The sequence below is a fragment of the Rhodnius prolixus genome, unplaced genomic scaffold (genome assembly GCF_049639745.1).
Source record: "Rhodnius prolixus isolate KJV_2025 unplaced genomic scaffold, Rpr scaffold_8, whole genome shotgun sequence".
Taxonomy (NCBI): domain Eukaryota; kingdom Metazoa; phylum Arthropoda; class Insecta; order Hemiptera; family Reduviidae; genus Rhodnius; species Rhodnius prolixus.
In genome coordinates this window covers 34,878,339-34,905,638 of record NW_027411593.1, presented here as the reverse complement: position 1 = coordinate 34,905,638, position 27,300 = coordinate 34,878,339, and the positions used below count along the sequence as shown (strand labels likewise).

At 30.5% G+C, this 27,300-nt stretch overlaps 1 protein-coding gene and 1 long non-coding RNA gene across 6 annotated transcripts; one reads left to right on the top strand and one right to left on the bottom strand.

Moving 5' to 3' along the window:
• The first annotated feature begins 189 nt into the window (after nt 1–189).
• Nucleotides 190–25,732, top strand: LOC141451311 (organic cation transporter protein-like). 5 transcript variants are annotated; one of them, XM_074122587.1, is made up of 13 exons: nt 218–348; nt 2,287–2,329; nt 2,587–2,738; nt 18,549–18,710; nt 20,009–20,243; nt 20,343–20,446; nt 20,597–20,751; nt 21,910–22,078; nt 22,159–22,410; nt 22,760–22,974; nt 24,403–24,584; nt 24,702–24,838; nt 25,165–25,732. In XM_074122587.1, the coding sequence occupies exons 4-13, from the start codon at nt 18,568–18,570 to the stop codon at nt 25,235–25,237; spliced, it is 1,665 nt and encodes a 554-aa protein (XP_073978688.1). In that variant the 5' UTR covers nt 218–348; nt 2,287–2,329; nt 2,587–2,738; nt 18,549–18,567; the 3' UTR covers nt 25,238–25,732. The 5 variants fall into 5 exon arrangements, with proteins under 5 accessions (XP_073978687.1, XP_073978691.1, XP_073978688.1 ...); XM_074122586.1 differs by lacking the exon at nt 2,287–2,329 and having other exon boundaries at nt 190–348; XM_074122590.1 differs by lacking the exons at nt 2,287–2,329; nt 25,165–25,732 and adding an exon at nt 24,965–25,158 and having other exon boundaries at nt 190–348.
• LOC141451322 (uncharacterized) lies at nt 25,367–27,216 on the bottom strand. Its single transcript, XR_012456681.1, has 2 exons — nt 26,712–27,216; nt 25,367–25,632 (listed from the first exon to the last, which is right to left on the bottom strand). It is a non-coding gene; the product is annotated as an uncharacterized lncRNA (long non-coding RNA).
• Between the last annotated feature and the right edge of the window lie 84 nt (nt 27,217–27,300).

Below are 27,300 nucleotides of genomic sequence, written 5' to 3'. Positions count from 1 at the left end.
ACTGACTTTTTTGTATTACATCCCATTCACACAAATTGTAACATTACGTTGGATGGACATTTAATTTTCAAAGTAAGCAAAAGTGTTTCCAAAAAATCTCTTTTTTAATAATACTATACTAAAAAAATACAGTGACAAGATCATTTAAACATCATCCACGCTTCTAGCGGCACAATTACGAATCTAACGTTCTTATAATGTGGCACTCCTTTCAAATCTTAATAGTAGAATAGTACCTGACACTGCGCTCTGACAGAGATCTTAAATTTAGAAGTATTCGTGATAACATTCAATTTTGATCGTTTTTATAAGGTGTTTTAAAAATATTTCTGACAATTTTCCTGAAAGGTATGTCACCTAAATAAAATTATAAAATAAATATGTCTCAAAGTTAATGTGTACTGTTTTAGTATGTTAATAAATAATTCATCTTAAATAATGAATAGCATATTTGTAATTTTTTTTAACGGTTTTTCCGCTTATTGGGGTTTGTTGTTGGATTGATTGCAATAAACACTTTAAAAATAAAAACACCTTGCGTTGATGTTTTCGATCGCTTTTCTTTTTAACTTAACTAGCGCGCTCATTTAACGATTTGATGGCTACGATGTTTTCATTTTTAGATATTTTTTAAAAAACAAACTGAATTATATTGAGATGTTGCCAAATTAAGTGACTTGCATTATATGAAATGTAAAATAAATAACTTAAGACACATTTTAAAAAACTATTGACCGACCAGACATCTTTATTACTTTCAATGAAAAGAGGAAATATTATATTTTAATAAACAATAATTGATTATAAATTACAAAAGAGATATTTTAAGGATCAAATAAACGATGCTATCATGCGACTAATAATATGATTTGAGAAAAAAAATTATAAAAAAATATTAATTCCGGAGAAAGCAAAGTTCCATGTTTTATTTTTTCAAAAAATACCAATCTTTTAAATGTATTTTTGGATACTAGAAATTGTGCAACATCTTTAATACCCACTAATATAATGCAGATGGTTTTTTTCGCGCAATAGACAAAGCAACAAGACTACTCGCGGAATCCTCTAAAATCAATTTTACGGAAAAAGTGCCAAAATCCACTATTTTTTACGGTTTTTAAACTAATTTTTACTTTTAATTCTCGTTAATATTATGCAGTTATTAATAGAGTAAATTACGCTGAATTAGCAATTTACCCTCCCTCGTAACTAGTACATTATAAGTAAAAAGTTATAGCGTACATTAATGCAATGGATGTAGGTAATTTTAAAAAAAAAATAAGCATTCAGGGAGAAATGCCTTGTTGCATGGTTTTTCGGATGGTATTTATAAATAAACGTCATTCCAGAAAATGAATGCTGAAGCTGAACGATTCATGTAACCATTAGTGTTGAAAAAATGCGGAAGTTAGTCTACATTTGGAAAGATACCCTCAGTATTGTTTTCCACTATAGTTTTCCACAATTATTTCAAAAAATTCAGCATGTCTGTATCTTGTTTTTACGTTTTGTTTGCTGAACTTTTGACGCCCATATGAATGAAACTACTTAAGCTCATCTAAAAAATTACATTGAAGACCTCTCAGTAAACTTCAACCCTTATACAACTCTCATACCGTACATTTTTAATCAATCAGCTTTTGACAATATTGAGCACTTTTAATGTTGTTATCTAATATTACTAAAGCAAAATTGCATTATAGTTATTAAGTTTTGGCTTCATTATTTTAGATATTATTTCTGCAGTTCTACTCGATGAATACTGCAATTTGAGTTCAAACACGATTCAAATCTGTTAAAAAAGTTTAGATCCTCTCTAAAGCGGCTCTCCGATCGACACCTCATTCATCCAACCACTGCTTCTTAAGGCTTATATATACAAAAAGCGTCCTAACATGAAGAAACATTTTCAGTATAAATGTAAATTTTCAAAGATTTTGGACGGACATATCTTCTAATTTTTATAGATATAATCTTCATTTTTATACGCATCTTTATATCGGCCATTTTAACATTTTGACCAAATTAACATAGGTAGTTGATTTCATTTTCAGAAAAAGTCAAGTAAATTACAGTAAACTCAACCATTTATCATTTACTTTGATCAGTCCTTATACAATTGCTTACCAAGCAATTTAATATATATAACGCATAAATGTCATATTTCACTTTGATTTCATGACCCTTAGGGAAGATCTCGGTTAGTTACAGAGTTCTCTTGTTATTCTTTATATCAGTTTATCTGCATTCTTCTTCTGCATCTAATATGTGGCCCTCTTTTCGCAGTACTGAACATATATTTTGGCCGGTGGACCATCGTAAATTCATCGTAAGTAAACTTCGCTTGATGCCCTTGTCACGTGCCCACTTACAATTTCAGCATTGAGGTACTTTATACGAATTCCGAAAATACATTGAATGAAAAGGATCTGAGCAACAATTGGCCCTAAGATGCTAAAATTAAAAAAATTAGTTCTTTCAATTTGATTTTGAAACTTTTTTTAATGCAGAATGCCTCCTAACCACCGCACAATATTGATAATTATTAAATGTTTGTTACTCTTGATTTTTGTTTTTAATTTTAAGCGCTTCTGAATTCAGTGCACTGCTGGACACTGGAAAGTGTTCTCTCGTTACTACCAGCACTGTCCATCACCAGACATTGAGCTCAAGAAGCTCCAAGGCAAAGAAGATCTAGGGGCAGGCAGCTGATTTAGAACCCGGCAGTCTCCGCTTAGGTATGTTACTCATGTTGATTGTTTTTTCCTCCTTCTTCCTTGGTTTTATGATTGTTATATAATTTTCATACTATGTAAACTTTCTTAACAACACGTTTGTACGGATAATAATGTTACTACAAAAGTATATTCTAATTCAATTTGACAGAAACATCGATTAATGATGGTATTGTAGACAAAAGGAAGAAAATTAAAGAAAAATTTTGTAACCATTCATTTAAGGATTATGTCAGCTAAAAAAATATTAAAAATTTGTTTACGGTAATCTTTATTACCTCTTTTTTCATAAAGAAAGTGTTATCTGCTTTTGTAATGAATGCGGTGTCAGGCAATTTACAATACTGTATCATTAATAGCATTACACTTTTAAAGCACTATCGCTTCTACTGTTTTCTAAAATAAACCCTAATAATCATGGGTAAAAATTCATTAAAAACTTGTTATTTTATTTTATCTTTTTATTTTACTTTAAGAATTCTACATTAACCTTCCTACATAATGTAGGTATGTAAGCGCCAGGTTTATTAAGCAGTTAAATGCGTTAAACTGCACAGCTAAGACATTCTGTGTTAAAGTTCGATTTCGGTTAAGGCCTCGGATTTTAATTTAACGAGATTTAGACGTACTCAACCGGCGACTTCCCTGTTGCGTTACCGACAACTAATAACCTCCTTCCAAAATCTCTATTCTGCCAGATTCCACGCCTTAAGCCACTGACTGCAATATCTTTCCTCTTTTCTTGTTGTTTCTCTAGGGTTCGATCCTCTTAGTGTCCATCTCTGGCTAACTGCCAGGCGGGTTCCAGAAGATGTTCCCACTGCCTCAACTTCTCTGTTTTTTGTTTGTTTTTTTTCATCGTTTATATTCTAATTTCTTCCATCCCCGTTCCACTTACTATTCTTCGCGGTTTTTGGTAAACACCTATCTTCAATAATCATTTCTAATTCTTTGAGAGGCAAATTCCAAGTTAAAGTGCAAATTCTCGGCATCAAATCTAAGAATACCCTCGAATATGGAGTAGAAAATATTCTCTTTTTTTTCTTTTGGCAATACTAGTGTTCTACGAAACTAGATGCAACATTCTTATTGCCTTCCTTGGAGATCGCTTCTTCTCAAGCGCTTGAAATTCTTCACCCTTTTACATTTCTTCCCAGTAAATCCAAATCCGCCTCTTTATTTTCCTACTTAATGTCGGTATTTCAGTGACATTATTGATCTTGGACCGCTGAATATTATATACATATTCAGATTTTTTATTATTATTTTTAAAAAAGTGAAGTAAAAATGAAATTTCCATGAGATAATTCTTGCAAGAAAATAAACTTTACAAATGGATAAAGTTACCACTGTAACAATCATCAAATGTATCCCATTTTTAGTAGTTATTGTTATAGAATGATAATGCTAAAAATATTCTTTTATCGATTTAGAAAGCACAAGAAAAACAATTTTCTATACTTAAACATTTACATTGGATAACATTTTTTATCTAATTCTGTAAGGGATTAAATATACTATTTATACAACAATATTTTATTTCTAAATAGAAGAGAAATCATGTTATATTAGTGTAATCTACAATATTGAATATAAAATGTACGGTTCAAATATTTGACGTTGATATAACTAGCATTTTCTAGTTTATATTCAAAGGTCAACTTACTATTGATTTAACGCTTTTAGAAACACGTGTTTCAAGTCTTACAATTTTTCAGTTTTTCTTACTACATAGGTTAGGAAAGTATTTGCAATCATGCCTAATTTGGAAATTGAGTTTTTTTTTTGTTTTTTTTTTTTTTTAAAGTTCGTTTTGAGGTCTTCTTAGTTCGAAAAAGTGCATTTTACAAATGATCGTTTATATAAATTTATTATTACCTGCATTTGTGTTAAGAAAATATTGCAAAGACAAAAAAAATTAGCTTGAAGATGGAACTTTATATTTCGACTTTTTCCCATAAGGAGACCTGTCTGTAATTTAGCTACCAAAATTTATTAGAAAATCTAGAAGTTAGTAGTTTGAATGTGTAATGGAATAACGTCTTCGAATATTACTTTTTTTTTTTTCTTTAGGCGCGCATCGATTAAACAATGACTTGCACCGCTTAGGAGAGGACATCCTGGATTAGTCTTTTTAGGAAATTTATGGAACTAGCACTTATTGCGTCAATGTGAAAGGCTGGTTTAGAGTTCGGTACTTAGTAGAAAACAAATCCACCTCTTGATACATAACAAGAGCCCCATCCCCCCCCCCCCCCCCCCCCCTCCCCCCCCCCCCCTCCCCCCCCACCCCCCCCCCCCCCCCCTACACCCCCCCCCCACCCCCCCCCCCCCCCCTCCCCCCCCCCCCCCCCACCCCCCCCCCCCCCCCCACCCCCCCCCCCCCCCCCCCCCCCCCCCCCCCCCCCCCCCCCCCCCCCCTCCCCCCCCCCCCCCCATCCCCCCCCCCCCACCCCCCCCCCCCCCCCCCCCCCCCCCCCCCCCCCCCCCCATCCACCCCGACGAGAACCATAACTTTTTTATAAGTTGAGAGAGATGGATATAGCTGGTGACGGAATACAGCTTGTCCAACTGACAGATTTTTCTGGCAATTTCGCAAAGGCTCTTCCAACACAAAACCCTTACCGAACTTTCCAAGCCGCTACAGTTTTTTTTTTTTAAACCGCTGACCACTTAAATGCCTCATTTATTTTGAGAAGATTGACTGTGAAATGTCAGGATTAGGTTTTAGCTGCGATTTCAGAATTAAAAGCTGTAAGGAAGGAATGTTTTAAAAATTTAGAGCTTGAACCTTGAGATTTTAGTTAGTAAAAGTCACATGAGTCCACACTCCATATTTTTTTTGTTAATATAGTAGATTTATAGAAGCAGTTTTATCGAACACTTTATCCTTCTTGTGTGTACACAGATAAACTATTAGAGATAGCTAGTTTGTTTATAGTTTACATATATTTGTAGAAGGAAGCAATGAGAACTAATTATAATAAAAAAGAAGAACAATGAATCTTGAAGTACATATGTACAAGGATTCAGTTTAATGACGTAGTCAATCTGGTAGTAAATTATTACCAGATTAAAATAGTAGTAAATTGTATAAATGCAATATGTGAATTACAGTGAACTCTTTCTTAGGTTATAAAAAATCTCTCGTGTAACCCTTAAGACAAACACTTATTGAGTTACCACTTACATTATTTAGTTGGAAAACCAATTTAGAGAAGTGGCATTTTTTTACAGTAAACCCCAAATACTCAATTTACTATATCAAGTATTTTAGAAATCACTTGCTTATTTCGTATAATACGATAAAACATTTAATATTCTGGTTAATGTTAAGTTCAAATAAATAAGTTTCTGTTGAATAGTTTATATTATAATTTAAATATATCCTAAGGCATAGGCCTAAGGCGAGGTTATTTTTTAATTTATTAACTGTCGTAGATTTAGCATCATTTTCAAAAAGCAATGATTAAATGAATGACCTTTTGAAAGCTTTTTGCGGTGTGATAAAGAGTAACAAGTTAAAGCTGATTTCATTTTGATATTATCAAAGTACTCGAAATGAAATTAATTAATTCTTTTTGCTTAAAAAATAATTAAATAAAATCTCGTTGTAGATCTTGTGACTGTATTTTAAAAGCAAAAACATGTTTTAATTACATTAAACACTTTTTTGATTTTTCTTATATACAGTTTTCATAAAATAGGTTAAGAATCCAATCAAAGTTTCATCAATTGTCAGTAAGATAGACGTAGCGCTGTATTTTCCAGATTGTATTGAAATTGTTTCAGAAGATTTTGAGAAATGAAAGACCAGTCTAGAACATTCCAAATTTCTTAGTTCGAATAAATTATCTGAATTATTGGTGCAATTAAAGTTATAATACAAATTTTGTAATTATAGAACAGTTGCAAAATCTAATGTATTTGAATAAAGCATTGACTTTAGAAGTTTTAACCATCTGTAAAGGTTAAAGCAGCTTTAGTTGATCTCATAAGAAATAGGCTTACAAATTTTTATTTCATTGAGACAAAACGTTATCGTACAATATAGAGATTAAAGAACTCTAAAAGATATAAAACATACGATATTGAAGTGGATCAATTATCAATTTTTTTTTTCTAGTCATTTTTAAGTGACTGAAAGTTTATATAACAATAATAAATTATTGAAAAAATTAAATTTTATTGAAAAATTAAAAATTTTATTGATAAAATCTTTAACAAAAGCAGTTCTTTATTCTTCTTTTTATTATGATTTTTATTTATTAACTCGACTATTATCAATTGAATTTTCAAACTGTTGAGTTCAAAGTTCATTTACCCATTATCTGCAATCGCAGACCATCCGCCATATTAAATAAATAATTGAAATTTGTTGCATCAAATTACAATGTACATTACATTAAGGAATCTATATCTATATTATGTTATCACAAGACGTGAGCAAATGTGGAGACATAAAAAAAAACAGCGATCCTTGCTAGCACTTCAATTGTTGCAATGTTATGCAATAATTATACTTATTCTCAGTAAACAATATGACCAACGTTTAATGCTACAACTTGAACTCTAGAAAATATTTGAAAAAATAAAATTCGGTAATATGACCAGATTTAAGGATCTGGAGAGCGATTTGTTAGTGTAGCTTAAACTCTAATATAAACCTACACAGCTAACCGTTTATGGGCTCTCAGTTGCAGTAATCCATCAAGAGGTTTATGATCGTCTGAATGGCCTCCAGTTGGAGTAATGACTTAATAAACCTATAGATGTGGCTAATAATATTTTTTGAGCCTATCTCCGGCCCGTGGCTTTCCCCCTCCAATTATTTGTGCGGACACCGTTTGTTGGCTCTATTTTGCTATTCCGTAAATAGTTTAGGTTCTTTTAGGGTAGCATGGAAACATGCTAGACAGTCTGGCGTTTTATGTACTAAAAACCCAGGCCAATTATGTACCAATTTTCACGTTTTTTTTTCTGTCTGCAATAGCTTTGCAAGAGGTCTAGGATCGTCTAATGATATCTCCTTGATGGATTAATTCCATATTAAACTTACCCAAGTGACGCATACGTCGGCTTAACATCTTACATCGCGGCTACCTCCGTTTTTCATCAATGGAGCCGTCCGAGAACTATAGCCATAAGCTTGAAAGTATTTTTTTTTTAATTATTAATGTTTATTTTTTAGCTTAAAAAGAACATGTTGCCTAAATTATTTTTTAAACTTATTCACAGAAACTATCCGATTAAGAACGTGATGGTGTAACCTTCTTCAAAGTGGAGTTTTCATTTAGAAAAATTAATAGATTTACTCTTTAAAACAACCTATTTCCCATCAAAATATGTTTTCCCGATCAAAACTCAAAATAGAAAAACTACTTCATAACAATACTTCCTCAAATACGTAAGAGGAAGGACAAAATTAGAAATGCCGATATTAATAATAGCGATGACACGAATGTACAAATCTACAAAATAAGAACTACAGTTATACATTATATAATCAAGTAAATAGTGTCTCGTTTTCTCGCCCATTCATTATAATACTGACCGACCTTAACCTACAATACTTCACATTACATAGCGCCAATACGTTTAATTTACAATGATCTGCCTGCCTCTTTAAGGGTACTGTGTGATTTGTTGTCCATTTTTGTGATTCGTTAGAATTCAATTATTTATATACAAGATCGATATTTCATATGTTATTTTATTTTTTATTTTATTTATTTATTTTTATTTAAGTTGCCTTATATAAATGATCAAATTTATTTTTTTAAATTCTGATGTGAACCTCACATGCACTTCTCTTAGCAAGACGAATTGAATTATTTTAAAATTGCTGATCGTTTAGTTATCCATTCATAAATAAGGATTACGTCATGATTGCCTCCATCAAACCCGGAAGTATTTCAATTTTAGAACTATCTTCTATAGTCAGTTTTTTTTTTTTTTTTGTAAAATCTTTCAAATCAATAGAAAATGCCTTTTTTTTTTTTTAATTTTTGCACATTGTACCTTCACAATATAATGTAAATCTATGCTACTATATTAGGTTTGCAATGCTTTAATTTTATCTATTGCATGTTTTGTTATATCCCTGACCAGATTAGGACTTCATCCATAATTTGTAGTTTAGACAGTTTGGTGTAAAGACTTCGCTTATGTTACCATCGCACAATACACTTCTGAAGTAACTACCATTAGAGATACGCGCTAACTGAATAAAATAAAAAAATTTTACTTTTTATTAGAATCTTTTTTCTAGGCAACTTAATTTAAGATATGGGTGAGTACGTTTCCTTATGAATTGTGAATTTAGGGTTATTTATGGCTTAAAAACTTGCTACCATAGTTTTCCCATGTTGGAAGAAATCGTTTATTTAATTCTCTTTAACAATTATTTTTATTTATTTATTTTTTAGCTTTTAGCTCAGTCTTTGTCCTGACTAATGCTTTGCTTGATATTTTAATTATGAAAGTTCTATGGTTGGAAGAAAACCCTTGAACAAATTTTTTCACATAAAAATAAATAATTAATAAAAATTAATACCTTAATAAATAAATAAAAATAAATCTTTACAAGGAAAAATTACTGAATTTTGCAAAATTGAATTCTAATGTAACAATAACTTAATAAACTTAAATTAACTAAAAGATTAAATTAATTATTTCTAAGATTATTTCCATAAATGGGCAAATAATTTTTTTTTCTTTTTAAATTTAAAAAAAAAATGTTATAAAAGAAATATTTTATCGGATACTAATTGCGTCTATTGGGTCTGTGACCTTAACCCACGTGGCAGTAAATATACTTCCCATATTATTCTAGTTACTACTTAACTACACTGAAATCATTATAAGGTTAAATGTTTGCCCATGATATGTACAGACCTAGGATCTTTTCTGGCTTCCATCCAGATGTTTTATTTTATCTCCTACTTCTTTTGTAAAGTAAAATAAGGTATTGTAAGATTATTATGTACAAATTAAAATTCTATAATTGATTAGTTTAAAAACGATAACTATTATTATTTTCATAATAACAGAATTTTATTAATATTATGCGCTAATGAGAATTTGTTGTTGTTATTAATTAATACTAAATATTATGAAAATAATTTTTTGGAGTATGAGCTTTATAAATATCAATAAAAACAAGGTAGTGTCTGAAATGAATGAAACAGAGGTTGAAATTCATTCTCGTTAAAAATCGTATTATTCCCATACAGTGCAATAGATTTGCCTCTTTTTTTTTCAAGGTACGTTTATGATTTCCTATATAGACTGGAATAATCTATATTTAGGTCTCTCGAATGTCCAAAAAAAAAAGTGATTTTTAGAGAATACTTTGTATGTATAGGTAGGTATCTGTAAAGTGGACAAGAGCGTGGCTTTGTAAGTGAAAGATCCCCAGATCGAATCCCGCGTATGGCTTCTTTTTATTTGTTAGTAAAAGTTAAGTATGAGCTTCCGCCCGCCCCCCGGTCCGCGACATCTAATTGGTAGTTGGACGTTAAGCCCCGCCTCACAAAAATAGTCGATTACTTTACCCTTTTTTTTACTTTATTTTGATTGGATAACAGTAAAGTATGATTTATTAGTACTAGATTTACTTCGTCCGCGGCAACTAAATTGGTAGTTGGATGTAAAGCCCACGTTGAATAAATAGGCATTACTCTACATTATTATATTGTACATTCACAAGTTCATAATATGTAACTACGAGGGTTGTTTGAAAAGTCCGTGCAAAGTCAGAGAGATAGCACTACTGGCGCGTATCGAGGTTATGTTTAGTTAGTAGCAGCTCTTGGAAGAGCACACACCAAGTTTCAGCCAGATCGGTCTATTTCTTTGTGTTTGGCATTCGTTTGAATCGAGGAAGTCGAGTGATTTTCAAAAAATGGACGAAAAAGAATTTCGTGTGTTGATTAAACACTACTTTATGAAAGGCAAAACGCCTCAGGAGACTTAAGAGAAGCTTGAAAAACATTATGGTGACTCTGCACCTTTGATTAGAACAGTTTATAAGTGGTTTCAAAATTTTCGGAGTGGCCATATGGGCACAAGTGACGCTGAACGTTCTGGACGCCCTGTTGAGGTTACTACTCCAGAAATCATTGATAAAATCCATGATATGGTGATGGATGACAGAAGAGTGAAGGTGCGTGAGATTGCTAGTGCTGTGGGCATCTCGAATGAACGGGTACATAATATTTTGCATCAACATTTAGACATGACAAAGCTATCCGCAAGATGGGTGCCGCGATTGCTCACGCTTGACCAAAAACGAAATCGTGTGAAGTGTTGCAAGGACGGTTTGCAGCTGTTCCAGAAGAATCCGCATGACTTTAAGCGTCGTTTCGTCACTGTGGATGAAACATGGATACATCACTACACTCCTGAGACCAAAGAACAATCTAAACAATGGGTTACCAAGGGGGAATCTGCGCCAAAAAAGGCGAAGACCGTTCCTTCGGCCGGAAAGATTATGGCGACTGTCTTTTGGGATTCGCAAGGAATAATCCTCATCGACTATCTGGAAAAGGGTAAAACTGTTACAGGTGCATATTATTCATCGTTATTGGACCGTTTGAAAACCGAGCTGCAAGAAAAACGCCCACGATTGGCCCACAAAAAAGTCATTTTCCATCACGACAACGCACCAGCTCACACCTCAGCAGTTGTGGTCGCAAAATTAATGGAAATAGGGTTCCAACTCGTTTCACATCCCCCCTATTCTCCAGACTTGGCTCCCTCGGACTACTATTTGTTCCCCAATATGAAGAAATGGCTGGCGGGAAAAAGATTTTTTTCAAACGAGGAGGTGATTGCAGAAACGAATGGCTATTTTTCAGACTTGGACAAATCCTATTATTCGGAAGGGATCAACAAACTAGAGCAGCGTTGGACGAAGTGTATAAGCCTAAAAGAAGACTATGTTGAAAAATAAAAAAGGTTTACCCCAAAAAATTAAGTAGTTTTTATTTTTGCACGGACTTTTCAAACGACCCTCGTATATTCTTAAAATTTTAGAAAAATTTCTGTTTAGAAACTTGCTAGTATCCTTTACTAATTCAAGTAGTGTGGAAATTTTTTAATCCTTGAGCTTTATTTATTATTTATTATTTATTTTTTCATGCTAACTAAATCAATGTTAAAACTTAACGTATGCAAATAAATGCCAAGGTAAAGCGGACAAATGAAGATAAATTTAACGGAAGTTAATTTTTATATACTCTTTTATTGCGACAATGTGATTTGCATATTTTGTTAATAAATTCTAAATTTCTTTTAAGATTTTTTTTGTTTTTACGTCGTTTTATATCAGCAGGAAAACAAAGGTAAAAGCAACTTGTTTAATACGAATTGATTTAAAAATATTGGTAATAATGAAATTTACTAATCACAAAAATTATTCAGTGAAATAACACTTTCGCTTAGCCGATTATATTCAAATTTGGAATTTTAATTACATATTGAATACATATTAGCTTTTTTTTTTTTAAAGGAATGAGGTCGTACATTACACTTTCATGATACACCAGAAAGAAAGTTTAACCTTCTCTATCTCTCTTAGAATTGCCTTAAAAAGCAATTTTTCTGCAAGAATCTATCAAACTTGTATTCACAGACATTTTGTCGTATGAAATATCTCATATTTTCGATTCATTAGTGGGTCTTTACTGAATAATCAATTTAATATCCATTTTTTGCCACAGATAATGGTAATTATCGTGATTTTTATCGATTTTGGATATCGAGTTTTCAGCGATAATATTAGTTTTGAGGTCAAATTTATTTAAACTCGATAATTCTTAAATAAAGTAAATCTTAAATTTGAATCTTAAAAACAGAAATAATTTACCGGAAATTACATTTTAAGGTTTATTGTGTACGAAACATATATGTTTTTCAAATTCTCACATTCAAATATACACCTAAGAGATAATTATAGGCGGTTTGGTTTATTTCTTCTTCTTATATCCCAGGCCAGTAACCCTGACCAAAGGACGTTTATTTATATGAAACGTAAAAATGTTTTTTTATATATATATATATATATATATATATATATATATATATATATATATATATAAAAATGAAATAGCACAAAATGGAAGTCAGCTGAAAAGTGATTATTATAATTTCAAGTATACTTTGAGAACATTTCAGCCAAAAACAACTTTTTAAACAAGAGTTGTATAAATTGTTCCGTGATTTTCATGAGAACGTGTCCAACGATTTATTGCAAACTTAGCAAGCTATCTCCTCTATTTACGTAGCATTTTCATTTTCATGTAAAATATATATATATATATTTTTGTTTTGTAAAATAATTAAATGGAAAAAAGTGAAATACAGGACAAGGTTGAGTCAATTAGTCTCAAAACCAGTTTAAAGAAGAATATCTAGGGTAACTGAAACAATGTGTTTAAAAAAATTATAAAAAATTTTAAAAAAACACTGGAAAACAACAACGTTAGAGTTATTTTTCTTTAAGTGGATGATAATGCGTCAAGGTTTCAGTGGCCTATGACCAAAATAATTGAGAAGTGTCATTTAAAGATGGAAATACCAGATTAGTAAGACCTTAAGATGGGGTCAGAAGTGTTTATTTGGCCAATATAGCCCAACTTTGAACTTTAAAGAGGAATGAAGTCAATCTAGATCAGTGGTTCTTAACGTTTTCAAAGACGCGGAACACAATTATGTATATATTTTTCTCGCGGAACACTAACATTAAAAAAATTTGAAATTCGGTATTTAGCAAGAACTTAAAATTAATGAATAATAAAAAATCGAATATAATTTTCAAAAAAGATATATGTAATAATCAAAATTAAAAATAAAATGAACGACTCGTTCAGACTCGTTCATTGAAATGAACGATTTTGCCCATCACTAATTCACTTCCACTGGAAAAATGCTGTAAAAGACTATGACTTAAAAAGATAGGCCAGCTTTGGTAGTAGGAAATTCAAATTAAAAAAAAAGGAACGATTTTTTTGGTTTTCGTATCTTTCTTAAGTTTCTAATTTTCAATACATTTAAAATTGAAACTTCGCGGAACACATAAACCATATTCGCGGAATACCAGTAAGAACTACTGATCTAGATCCACCTCAGTTAATTTGGGTGAAGAAAATTTAAAGTGACAGAAAATTATCTACAATATATATTGTATTTTCTAAAAAAAAAAACTAATTAAGTTTAAAAAAAAATATATTCATTAAAAAATTATCAGTATTTAAGGGCAAAAATTTAAATAATCAACAATTATTTCCAAATTTCATCAATTTGAAAATTTCAGTATTTTTATTAATATACATTTTTACAAAACAAAACAAACATTTTGAAACTAGTTCCTACATTTTGGTTTCTTATATTTTAAAAATCAGTAGCCAAGCTAGTTTCACTTTCTGGAATTTCAATAATAATTTCTATGATAATTTCTGTGATAACAGTTAGTGTTCAAAAGTTTCGAAATCTATTTGGAAATTTTCTTGTATTTTCTGTTGATTCTGATTATGATCGTAACAGGTTTTCGTTACTAAGTTGTCACTGTAAATATGTGTTAGATAGACGGAGCTTAAAAACTTCTTTTATTTTTATTTTTAAATAGTCTCATTCAGATGTTATGGGCAATTACTTGGTTTTCTTTATCAATTACTTTACAGACAATAGCATTCCATTTACATGTCTCTTCTGGGAGCCAAAATTACTAGGTCGTGAATTTCAAATTTTCTAAATATTTTTGGGCACGTCTAAAATTCAAATTTGACCCAAAAATTTTTCAAAATATACTTAGTAGCTTTTTATTTATGTACTTTTTAATTAGTGTACCAAGTTGAAAGTAGATAGTTTTGTGTTTTCAAGTAAAACTTAACTCAAACATAAGTTTAGTGTTGTTGCTGTTTCTTATTGCTCACAACTCCATGATGGACTGACCATGTCTATATCGAGAAAATACTGAAAACTGGCTCCCGGACCTCAGATGATGCGTAATCAAAATAAAGTGGTTTATGCGATCAAACAATTTCCTACGAATTTGGAATTTGATAACTCTTGACCAGTCGTTGATTAGATATCATTTCTAAGGAATGTTTAGTTTTGGTCAGTTTATAAATCGTATATAGGGTGATCTATTTAAAACGCACCAATCGCTAATAACTTTTTAGGAAAGCGGAATTTCGAAAAAACTCACAACTTTTTTTTTTTGGTCTAGTTTTCAATTTTTCCACCCCCGATTCTGTATCTTCATTTTTGGCGGAGTTACGGTCAAAAACCAGTTTGGGGTTTCATAAGGACCTCTGGTTTTGACAATGATTGTGAAAACTACATAAAAAATTGTATATTGTATAAAATTGCATAATGGTTGCATTAAATGATGTGATGATTGCTCTTATTTATTTATAAACAAATATATTTATATATTTATATATATTTATTATAAACAAATTTATCCTGATTCACCCACAACCATTACATCACACTACATGTTTTAAAATCTTCAATTATTATTTTTATTTTATTTTTTTTTTTTGGCGCATCAACAGCTGAGGTCATTAGCGCCCGGAGCTTTTTCCAGTGCACTGTCGGCCTCCGGACAGTGTTCTCTCGTTACAGACAACACTGTCCATCACCAGACAGTGAGCTGTAAGAAGCTCCTAGGAAGAGAAAATCTAAGGGTCAGCTGCTGGATTCGAACCCGGGACCTCCGCGTGGGAGTCCAGTATGCTAACCTCATAGCTAATCCCTTCCCTATCTTCAATTATTATTATTATTTTTAGTTTGCGTCACCAATAACATTTTTTGCAGTTAGAGAACCTCCCAAAACGTGTATTTCTGGTGGAAAATTAATATCGGAAACCCAATCACGAATAGATAAAATTGTAACTTTGATCTTAAATATCTCGACTAATATTTGGAATATAGAAACGGAGTTAACGTCATTTTTCACAGTTTTTTTTTACGTAGTTTTCAATTTCATAATCATTGTCAAAACCAGTTGTCCTTATGAAACCCCAATCGGGTTTTTGACCGTAACTCCGCCAAAAATGAAGATACAGCATCGGGGGTGGAAAATTTTAATACTAAACAAAAAAAAAAAAAGCATATAGTTTACTTCATGGGTTTTTTTCGAAATTCCGTTTTCCTAAAAAGTTATTAGCGATTGGTGCGTTTTAAATAGATCGCCCTGTATATATAAAAAAATTTCATAATAAATTGTTAAAAAAACTCGGAAATCGAATGAGTAAAGTGGCTCTACAGTAAAGTTTAGTTATCCACAGATGGACTATTTCTTACAAGAGATCACAGAAAATAAAAATACAGGCATTTTAGGAACTTACGAGGAATATACGAGTTCCTATTTTAGTAGTAGTGACTTTTTTAACTTTCTTTGGTATAATGTTTTAATATCCTCACACACATATAATTTTGTATGAAGAAACTTTTAACAAAACATTTAAATAAAAAGAATAAATAAATATAAGCTATTCTGGAAAAGTTATTTTGTGTTTAAAGCGACCAACATATTTTTACTGTAAAAAAAAGTAGTCAGGTGATTTTCACTGACGTTAAACGAATTAGAACGCATGTGCGGCGTTGGAGAACTGTAGTGTGAGTGTGTGTGTGTCAAGGGGTTGCCCACATTTTTAAGCTCAGTATTGATGTACAACTATGTCGGGTGACGTATAGCACGGTATAGTACAGAAAGTTATTAACGACGGCAAAAAGTAAGTGACTTAAAAAAAAAGAATTAATTAGATACTCTTATTATTAATAAATGTGTATATTTTCTTTCTTTTTGACCATTGTTAGATGGAATTACTGGAAGCCTTATCTTATTGTGACAATGACCTAATACACTGACTGACACACTGAACTTCCCCCTAAAAAATTTAGCTACATTCCCCCCCCCAGAAGACAATTTTGAAATATAATTATTAATGGTTCAATATAATATATTGTATATTATATAATATATAATATATTGTATATTATATTATATATAATATATTAAATTATATATATATTTTTTTTTTTTAACTAACTAGTTTTCTTATTAAAATATTATATTTCTAGTATTTCTTGTTCTTTCTCTATTTATAGCGATTAATTAAAGCTAAATAATGAAAACAATAACACAAATGAAAGTTACCTAATTTAAAAAATCAATAACCATTTTATATAATTTTATAAAATCTGTTGTAAAGGATACCTATACTTTTCACTGTGAATTTCAAAGACCTAAGAGTAGAATGTGTTACAGATGCGGAAGCTATTTAAAATCCTGTAATTAAAGAATTTAAGAAAAAGGAGGATTTACTTTAAATTTATTTTCAGCTAAAAAAAAAATTCAAGATAAGAGTAATAATCTTGGTTGGAGTAGTTTGTAATCTTAATTTCAGGAAAACCACACGTGCGATTTTCTAAGTGAATTACAGAAAAATTGGTGCAGTAAAATAAATATATATATATTTTTACAAGGGTAAATCCAAAAATCTCCATCTTCCAATCTAGTAATTTATTCTTAAAGTTCAGAATTACAGCAACTAATTAATTTTCGTTAACGTTGCACAGTTGATAGATAAGATCACAAATATTACATTGAAATGTTCTTTTAGAGGAGATTCCAATCTCACCTCCTAAAAATTAACTCACTTTAAAAGTTTTTAAGAAGTTATAAACCTGTAAGCTTAAAATGTGTGCAAGAAATTTAAAAAAAAAAATCGTAGATGCCATGTTTAAACTTAAAAAAGCCTGGGAAATACTTTTAATAAAAAGTCCTTTTTTTTATAAGGTTGTTGTTAGCTAACTTCCCGACGAACCCATGTTTCTGACCAAACATATTTTCAAATTTGTGTTTTCTCCAATATTTAGTGTTTAAATTTATAGTTATACACCAGAATGCGCTGCGTATATTAAACAAAAAAATACCAGGGACTAAGAGAATTAATGTACAAGAATTGAAATAAAACATTGTAACACTTGTTTATCAATAAATTGCAACAATTTATTTCTTAAAGAAAAGTGAAGTCATTTAAATTGCTGTAAGAAAATTATGTAATGATGTCAACATATGTCTATACAAGTATACAAGATCCTATTAAATGATTGCAGTTTATTCGAATGTAAACAACTAATGAAACAACATTAATTAGTTTAACGCTTCATTTTTTTCAATCTTAAAAATTCATTATTGAAATTACAATGCTATAAATAATTATTTTTTTTATATTGTACAGTTTCTTTGATGGCGTGTTTCATGCTTAAATTAAGCTGAATTTGTTTTTTAAAAAAATAATTCATTTCGTAACTTCAATGATGGCTTTAACAGAATAGGTGATGCAATATTGATACCTAAGTAATTCATCATTAAAGCGTTTTTCATTTTACAGAGAAATTAACTTTGTTTTTTAAAAAATAATTTGGCTTACTTAAATCTTTCTTAGATTTGTCTCATTTCTAAATAATGTAGCAATTTTTTTTTTTTTTTATAATAAGTCACATTATTGATTTGAGTAATATTAGAACGTAGCGTTGTTTTTCAAGTTCCATAATAAGTTTCGGTTTTAAACATTTTAGAAACCTAACAGTCTGACTTTTAGTCTTATTAATTTTTTATGTACAACAAATGTAAGTACATAAAAATGTATGTATCAAATATATGTACTTTTGTGGTCATCAGAAGAAATGGTTCTCTTTCTAGGGATACTAGACTGAAGAGGAAATCAAAGACAATAAACTGCTTTGTGTTCTCTTCTATCTTGATTTACAATAATCCATTAAATTTATTTCCAGGCAGCCAGAAAGGAAAGAAATGGCTTATGATGATGTTCTAATTAGTATCGGACAATTTGGAAAGTACCAAAAAAGAATCTATTTACTACTCTGTTTACCAGCTATATCCTGTGCATTACATAAATTGTCAGGTGTATTCTTACAAGCCAAAGTTGCTCATAGGTAAACATTTATATTGTTACAAAAACTTTTTTGTGAATATTATTCTCTATTTAATGTAGAACGAGTTCCATTAACGCAATGTTTTTTTTTATTTTTTTTTTAATAAGTGTCATAACAAAATGAGCTTTCTTCTCCTCTTGCAAGGTTTCATTAAACGAATAACATTCCAATAATTGCACAACTTTCAGGGACATCTGTGATTTATTTTCTTTTGTTTACTTCAAGTTCATTGATTGTAAATCTAAAAGTCATACAAATCGCTATTTTTTTTTTATTTTAGTAGGAAAACCAGAAAGATATCAATATCTGCTTTTAATTTACTAAACAAAATGAATATATTTAATGAAATATACATATATAAATATTAAAATGTAAATATAAATATTAAAACAACGAACTAACATTGTAAACTCAAGCTAAAAATGAAATTCTAACAAAATTGGGTTAAACGGAAGTAAAAATGATGTACATTCATTTCCATCCGGTTTTATCTAGAATATTTCCCTCATCTTCTAGCACTAACAATATCAAATTATATTAGCTTACATCTAAAAATAGATAATTATGGACATCCTGAGTTGTCATTTGGTTTTTATATCTATTCTCTTTAGTTGAGTTTAGGCCGGTAGTTTATTATTTTAAGAAAGAAAAAACCTACAAGAAACTCATATTATTGTTTTCTATATTTTATTTCTATATTATTGTATGCTACATTTTTTAGTCTTTTTAATTATTTTCATTCTCAAAGGTAGTTTTGTCACATGTCCTTGGTTACCTGCCGTTTTTATTACTGATTTTTAAAATGAGCCTAGAAAAAAGTGGTTATCTATAAACCTAAAAAAATATATATGTACATATTTTTCAGTATTTCGAAATGTTCTCGAAAACAAGTTGCTGCGACTTTCTTTAAAAATAAAATATTTATATGGATGTACAACTGTAATTAGTAAAATTTTGCACGAAAAATTTGATTTAAGATACTTCAGAAAATAATCTAGTTTTGAGCATGACGGTTGAGTTAAACCAATTTATACCCTAATAAGATCTGAGTAACTTGAATTAGATCAAACTCTTCGAATTCTTTAGAAGGCTGTTAATGAAGGAAGTTGTCCTTTTTCCTGAACGCCACCATCATTAAAAAAAGTCCATAAAATTATTTTATTTCATTTCTTTACATTGGTCACAAATACTGAAATATAATTATGGTCAGAATTTTTTCATTTGGTAAATAATAAGTTCATGTTTCATAATAATAAGTTTATGTATTTACATAAAAATTTTTGAAATTTTGTTGTGAGGTGTCAGGTGTCCATAGATGATGAAAATTCAACTTACCGACTATTACCAAATGGTTCTGTGGAATCATTGCTTTACCCTTGGGATGAAGGCCAAGGTACATGGTCATCTTGCTTACGTTACGATAGCAACTATACATCACAATATTTCTTATCAGGATCACCAGCAACTAGTACGGTAGCATGCTCATCGTGGATATATGATAAATCCATTTATAAAAATACAATTTCCATGGAGGTAAAAACTGATAAATAGATATTTATATAGTTCAATGTTATCTTGATGTAATAATCTAATGTTGGTTTCAGTAAGTAATTATTTTTTATATTTATCTAGTGGGATTTAGTTTGCGACAAAGCATGGTTGAGGGCGACATCGGATTCACTTCTTATGGTAGGAGTTATGCTAGGATCAATCATATTTGGGGATCTATCAGACAGGTGAATCATTACCTGAGGTACTTGATAACCGCAGGATTTAATTTTTAAAATATTTAACTTCTTTAAAGTTGAAAATGATTTAAAGTTTAAAGCAATATATATTATTTTATTTTTTTAACATAATCATATATGTGAGTAATGTTTGTCAAGGCTAGGCCGAAGACCAATATTTTTCATCTCATTGGTGCTACAAGTGATATTTGGAGTTCTAGTCGGTATATCTCCTGATGTTTACACATATATGTTGACAAGAATGGTTGTTGGAGCAACAACCTCTGGAGTTTTCCTTGTCGCATATGTAATTGGTAAGCTATATTTATTTTTCGACTGAGGGATTTTCTAAACCGAATATACTTTTAAATTTTCCTTTTTATATTAATATTTTTCAATTTCATATAAAGTATATTATTATTTTTGCATTGTTGACATATAGCATAATAGCTTAGACCATGTACAAAATATCAAAGTGTTGCTACTTTTCTACTTGTAAAATAATGATGAGTGTAATATTTCATTGCACTTAATTCTCTAAATCATTTCCTCAACAACGTTTTTTTATGGTGACCTTTCTAAGTAATATTGCAAACCTTTTCAAAAGTTGTTTTATTATAATTATTATTAATTCCATGTGTAAAACATTTACTGGCAACTCAATTCCTTAATTCTTCCTCGTATTTCTGCATACCCAACACTCATATACTATGAAGTTTTCTCTGATAAGATTTTATGGCTATTCACCTGGATTGGCAGTTGATTTCTTTAGTCTTTGGTAGAAAGAGCTGAGGGCCGTCCCTAATTCCTCCTTTCTGAAAAACTCTTTCAAAAGGTTACTCATCCAAAGCCAATTCTCGGCAATATTCCTTGATGTTCAGAACCTGTTTTATGATATCGTGAGTCAACTAAGTATCCCTACATTGTAATCGAGAGCTCTGCAATTTTCAAAGAAAAGTAAACATTTCAACAGCATGAGTGAGTCCAGGCTATCTACTAATGCGTTAATTACAGCATTTATCGGTACATATATGTACAATTCGTGGAAAAAATTTAATCTTCTCCAGCAGTGCAGTTCAGTGGAGGTAATGTAGTATTTCTAACTTCTTCATATTACTGATCTCAGACCTACTTATACAAATTCTAGTTTTTCCAATTTGTCCCGTCACTTCACTTATATCTTTCTTCTCTACTAGTGCCTCTTCAAGAATGAAATTTTTATTGCTCCCTTGAATTAATACTTTGTGTATATAGAAGCATCCTTCTTCACACATAAAGCTGCGATACATTACTTTCAAGTGATTGCATATAGGGTTCCTAATAACCTACATACAATTTTTCTTATACCTAATTAAAGTAGAGTAAACTTTTTTCTCTAAATTGCATTAAGAGCAGAGATTTTCAAATAATTTTTTCCTAATAGGAATTGAGTTTTAAAATATTTAGTTAAATGTACTTTCTGTTTTCTGCAGCAATGGAATTAGTTGGACCAAAAAGACGAATGTTTGCTGGCGTTGCATTTCAGTTATTCTTTACGGCAGGATTTCTAGTTACGGCTGGAGCTGCATATTTTATTCGTGATTGGAGATTTTTACAAATAGCCCTCACTTTGCCTGGGATTATTTTCTTTACATATTGGTGGTGAGCTTCTAAAAGTATACATTCACCGCTGTTTGTATATAATAAATTTAAACACTAAAGAATTTTTTTCTTTCTTATAGGTTTATTCCTGAATCTGTAAGATGGTTACTAACTAAAGGTAGAACAGAAGAGGCTAAAGAAAATCTACGTGCAGTTGCTCGGGAGAATAATAAGTTATTAGATGAATCAGTACTAGAGGAATTATGTGCACAAAGCGAAGTGGACAGAAAAGCAATTGTCAATGGTGCAGAACCAGCCAAACGTCCTTCTTTAATTGATCTTTTCAAATATCCAAATCTAAGAAAAAAATCACTCATCATTTTTTTTCTGTGGTAAGAGTCTGTTTTCAAGTATAAGAAATTAAATTTATAGAACAAGCTTTCGATCGAAAATGCCACTTTTGGAGTTTTTTTTCTGTAGAAAACTGTTCAATAATTTTTTTTAAAACACTTCTGTTTCCGGTAAAACTTCTGAGTAAGTTGTGCTGATTCAAACGGAATATTAAGTTTAAGCAGCCAACGATTTTTCGCAAATTATGATATTTTGTTCACTCACATCATTCGCTATAAATATTTTTTTAGTAAGAGAATCTTGAAAGTAATTATGGGTAATAATTAAGAGAATTAGAAATATTATTATTTAAATCAATAGAAATTTCTAAAAATTCCTTAATTTATTTAGGTTTGTGAACAGTGGCACATATTACGGTTTGTCTTGGAATACATCCAACCTTGGTGGTAATGAATATTTAAATTTTGTCATATCTGGCGCTGTTGAAGTTCCAGCTTATACATTTTTGATATTAACACTTGACAAATGGGGCCGTAAATTAATTCTTTGTGGAGCGATGATTTTAGCTGGACTTTGTCTTATAGCAACTGTTTTTGTGCCATACGGTGAGTATTTAATTTATCCTCTAATATTTTTTATATATATATTCTGTTAGACACACTTTAATTTTAAACATGATGTTTTGATTTGAATTGACTTGCTCAAAAGAATTTAAAACTACCAAAACATTAAGAAATTTGTATTATACTTTGTTCCCTTAAATTAGGGGTTTCCAACCTGTGATCCTCGCACCCCCTGGGGTTGCAAGACGATATTCCAGAGGGTGTGAGAAAAGACTATAAATAATAGAATAAATAATTGGATATTATTATTCAAATATTTTTCATATTTTTATTTCTCTTGCGCATATTTCAAGGAAGTTATTATTTTTTGTATAGTTGGGTACCACTGCCTTAAATAATTGCCTACTAAAATAATTTTATCTTATTTCAAAAACTCTCACAGCTTCAGTTCCAGAGGAACGATTTTATTCATTTAACTGTCGTTAATATTAAGCGATTAAATTGGTCGATGAATGATCCATCTCTTCAAAATACAACGTAGGAAGTAAATAGAAAAGTTGCTGTTTTCTCAAAGCTTCCATAAATCAGGGGTTTGTAAAAATGCTATTATCATTGGGTCATTTTTCCAAAGACAAAATACAGTAAAACCTCGATTAACCGGGCTGACCTCCGGCTATACCCAACCCGGGAAACTGAAATCCCGGTTAAACTGAATACACAGTATTACATAGTATATTTGTACCAATGAATATAGATTTGTATATAAGTATGTATGTATTCAACCGTGAAGTTGAAAATCAACCATTTACGACACGTAAATCCCATGGTCTTTTGTAAGACCGTGTTAAATCCCAAGAAATTCTGTACTAATTGCACCATATTTTGGGTTTTTACATACACACATACATAGATAATGACCCTTTATGAAAATCAGGTATAAAAGAGTTGCTGCCACGCCTACAATTATGTTACATCGGAAGACAAAAAAATTTCCTGTCGCCACCGAAACTTAACTTTTGTTTCGGCGCCGATCCAGGTGTACTTATGATGATGACTCAACATGATCCCGGTTTACCGAGGGCCGGTTAATCGAGGTTGTACTGTATTAGCTTAGTAGCTCATAATGTGTATCAACAAATCAATTTTACAAAAATTTCAAGTACCTCAGCCTTTAAAATTGAATGTGTGTATTATGTATTTTTCATTTGCTTTGGAAAAAAAAAAAAATGTTTTCCTACTGACAGAGGAAAATTACAATCGCAAAAAAGTTTTATTTTTTCGCTTTAACATAATATTATAATAATAATAATAATATTATCACCCTGTGACTGCCGGCTACCGTTCAGCTTTGTCTCATTACACCGAAAAGAAAATTCTGAGTTCATTAACAAAATTATTTCTAAGATTATTTAATATTTTATTCATTGAAAACAATGTAGTTATTTTAATTTTACAAATCTTTAATTATAGACATGGGATGGTTGAATATTGCTTTGGCCATGGGAGGAAAACTTGCCATTTCATCTTCGTATGGTACTGTTTATGTATTGACCGCTGAGCAGTTCCCAACAGTAATACGTAACGTGGGCTTAGGAGCGGCCTCCACATTCGCAAGATTTGGAGGAATTTTGGCCCCTTATGTCAATATTATGGTATTTACACAATAATTTATAATTTTAAAGCTGCTTAAACTTTTTAATTATTTTTCCTTGCTTGATTAATGCTCGTATAATGAATTATAATATTTATTTATTTATTCTAATTTGTAGGCTGAAGTATGGACTCCTCTACCGCTAATAGTTTTTGGAGTTCTGGCACTATCTAGTGGTACATTAGCATTAATTTTACCAGAAACTTTAAATAGAAAGTTACCAGAGACAATTGAAGATGGAGAATCATTTGGAAAGTTAGTGGACTTCAATAAATCTTTGCATGATACGCTTACAATGCATTTTTGGGTTTATTTTTTGAACAATATTAAAATCTTATTAATCCTAAGAAAAGTTTCTTTTATTTTTAATTTTTTTGACAGCATGTGGCGGAAATTCGCATGTTACCAGATTAAATGTAAAGGCACTTTAATCTATCACTAAGTACTTTTTTATTTCTATCTTTGCAATACATTCAGATTAAGCATGTTTACTGGGTACTTAGCTTCGATTTTTAAATTTTAATTGCATGAGTCTAACTAAAAAAATATAGAAAAGTGCATTCATTAAGGAAATATTTCAGGAAGCAGAAGAAATTAGTTGTAGAAGACAAAAATTGTGAGGAAATGGTACATTTGAACAGTCACAAATCTTGATAATTTTTATTTTTTCACGGTCGCTGAAATTCGTGCCCAATGCAAAAATACATGCATAAAAGTTAATTAAAAACAAGAAGACTTCTAACAACATAGTTTAGTTGGTCTATAACATGACTTTTTTTAAATATAAATTTACATTTTTGTATACATTTTATTCTATCACTGCTGTAGTAATTAAACTTACAAATCTTTTCTAAATTATTTGTCATTTGTCTCAATTTTTAATAAATGTTATAACAATTTTAAATGATTACCTAGTACTATTAATGTGAAAAATGATCATTTAAAGATGATTCTTAAGTTCTTTGCCACTTTGCTTAAGTGAGCTTTGTGATATCTTAGTTATTTCAGGTTGAACATGTTGCTGCCTTTTAATCCTTTCTTGACCATTTCTAAAACCAAATAAAATAATTTTTAGTTAATATATATTTTAATTTATTTTATTTTAATATTTTGTAAAGTATGTTAAATAAAGTTTGTTTTTGTTTTTAATTTGAATCTCGAACACTCAATTTTCCATTAAAATCAACTTTATGTGTTCTTTTTCCTGTAAAAGTTTAGCATTCTTTTACTTTCTCTTACTACCCTAGGTAAGAGTAAGGGTTGCCTTCCTGTCAAATTTTCACCACATTCTCAAGTCCGATTTGAGGTTTTCTTTGACCAAAAAATGGATTTCATTAATTTATGTGAATGTTCCTTTATGTGTGTTTGAATCTGTGAAGAGTAAAGTCAGCGTTACTCAAAACATTAATACTTCGAAAAGGATTTTATTTGTTATTTGTTTTTTAAGTCCCATCAACATTCTGAGGCGACCGAGGTCTTTTTAGTGCACTTCTGGCCTCCGGATAGTTATTACCTTTGGAAAAATCTTGGTGTATAAATTGGCAACAAATAAATAATGATTTCCATTTAACGGCAGCTTATGTACATTCTCTTGCTTTAACGCCTCCTCTGATTTTTTTGTTTTGGAGTTTTATATTAGTCATTCACATACAAACAAATATAATAAGAAATTACGTTTATAAATATAATAAAGAATGTGTTCATTAGGGAGCTAGCGTACGGTGAAAGTTTGGGTCTAAAATTGTTCAAATATTATTCCATTACGAATTTTGCAACAGTTCTGATAATGCTTGAAAAAGTCATGAATCTCCCTCCCGCACATAATTGTTTATTCCATGAAACAGCATGACATAAAATTTTTGTCACTAATGCAATTGACGAAATGTTTTTTCTTCATCAATGAAAATAAATACGGAACAAAGTTTACTGCAGATTTTAGAAGAAATGTTTAAATATTAATAAAGATGGATGTTTTTTAAGTTTCTGCTTTATAAGAATTTTAACTTTTAAAATCCATCGTAGAAGAAAGAGAGTTAAGTATTGTAATGACTATTACAATGGTAAGAAAATATTTAGATTAAATTTTATTTAATTAAATATTTAATTTGCTATAAGACTTTCAACAAACCAAAAAAGCTCCCAAACGTGTTGCCTCATTCTATCTACGCTAATATAATTAATTGCCAGTTAACTAACATTTCTCTAGGGCATCCAAACAACGCTACTAAACAGAATAGGAATTAACTGTTTTTAATTAAAAGGCGCTAATGACCATAGACGTCGATGCGCCGGCAAAAAAAATTAAAAATAATGCAGTGCAGTATAACCTTTCAGTTATTTTAGTTTTTTATGTATTTTAAAGGTGCAGAGACAATAAAGGGTGGTCTAATTTTATGATTAATAATAACAAGTTTTAATCCTCTAAACTAATCGAACTCCCCCCCCCCTCGTTCAAACTTAATAACCCAGTACAAATTCAGCAGACACCCGTATTTTTTAGAATTATTTGGATACATGCTGCATATACATACATACATATATAGTTGATACTATTATATTAATTACTATGGCCATGTAGCATTTATACTCAAAAATTTATTGAAGTAAAATTAATTTCCTAATTTTTGCAATTTTTTATATAAATTTCTGATTTTAAAATTAAACTCCGCGCGCATTTTTGGTTTATCAAAATATTAAAAAAAAAATTAAATGTTGCG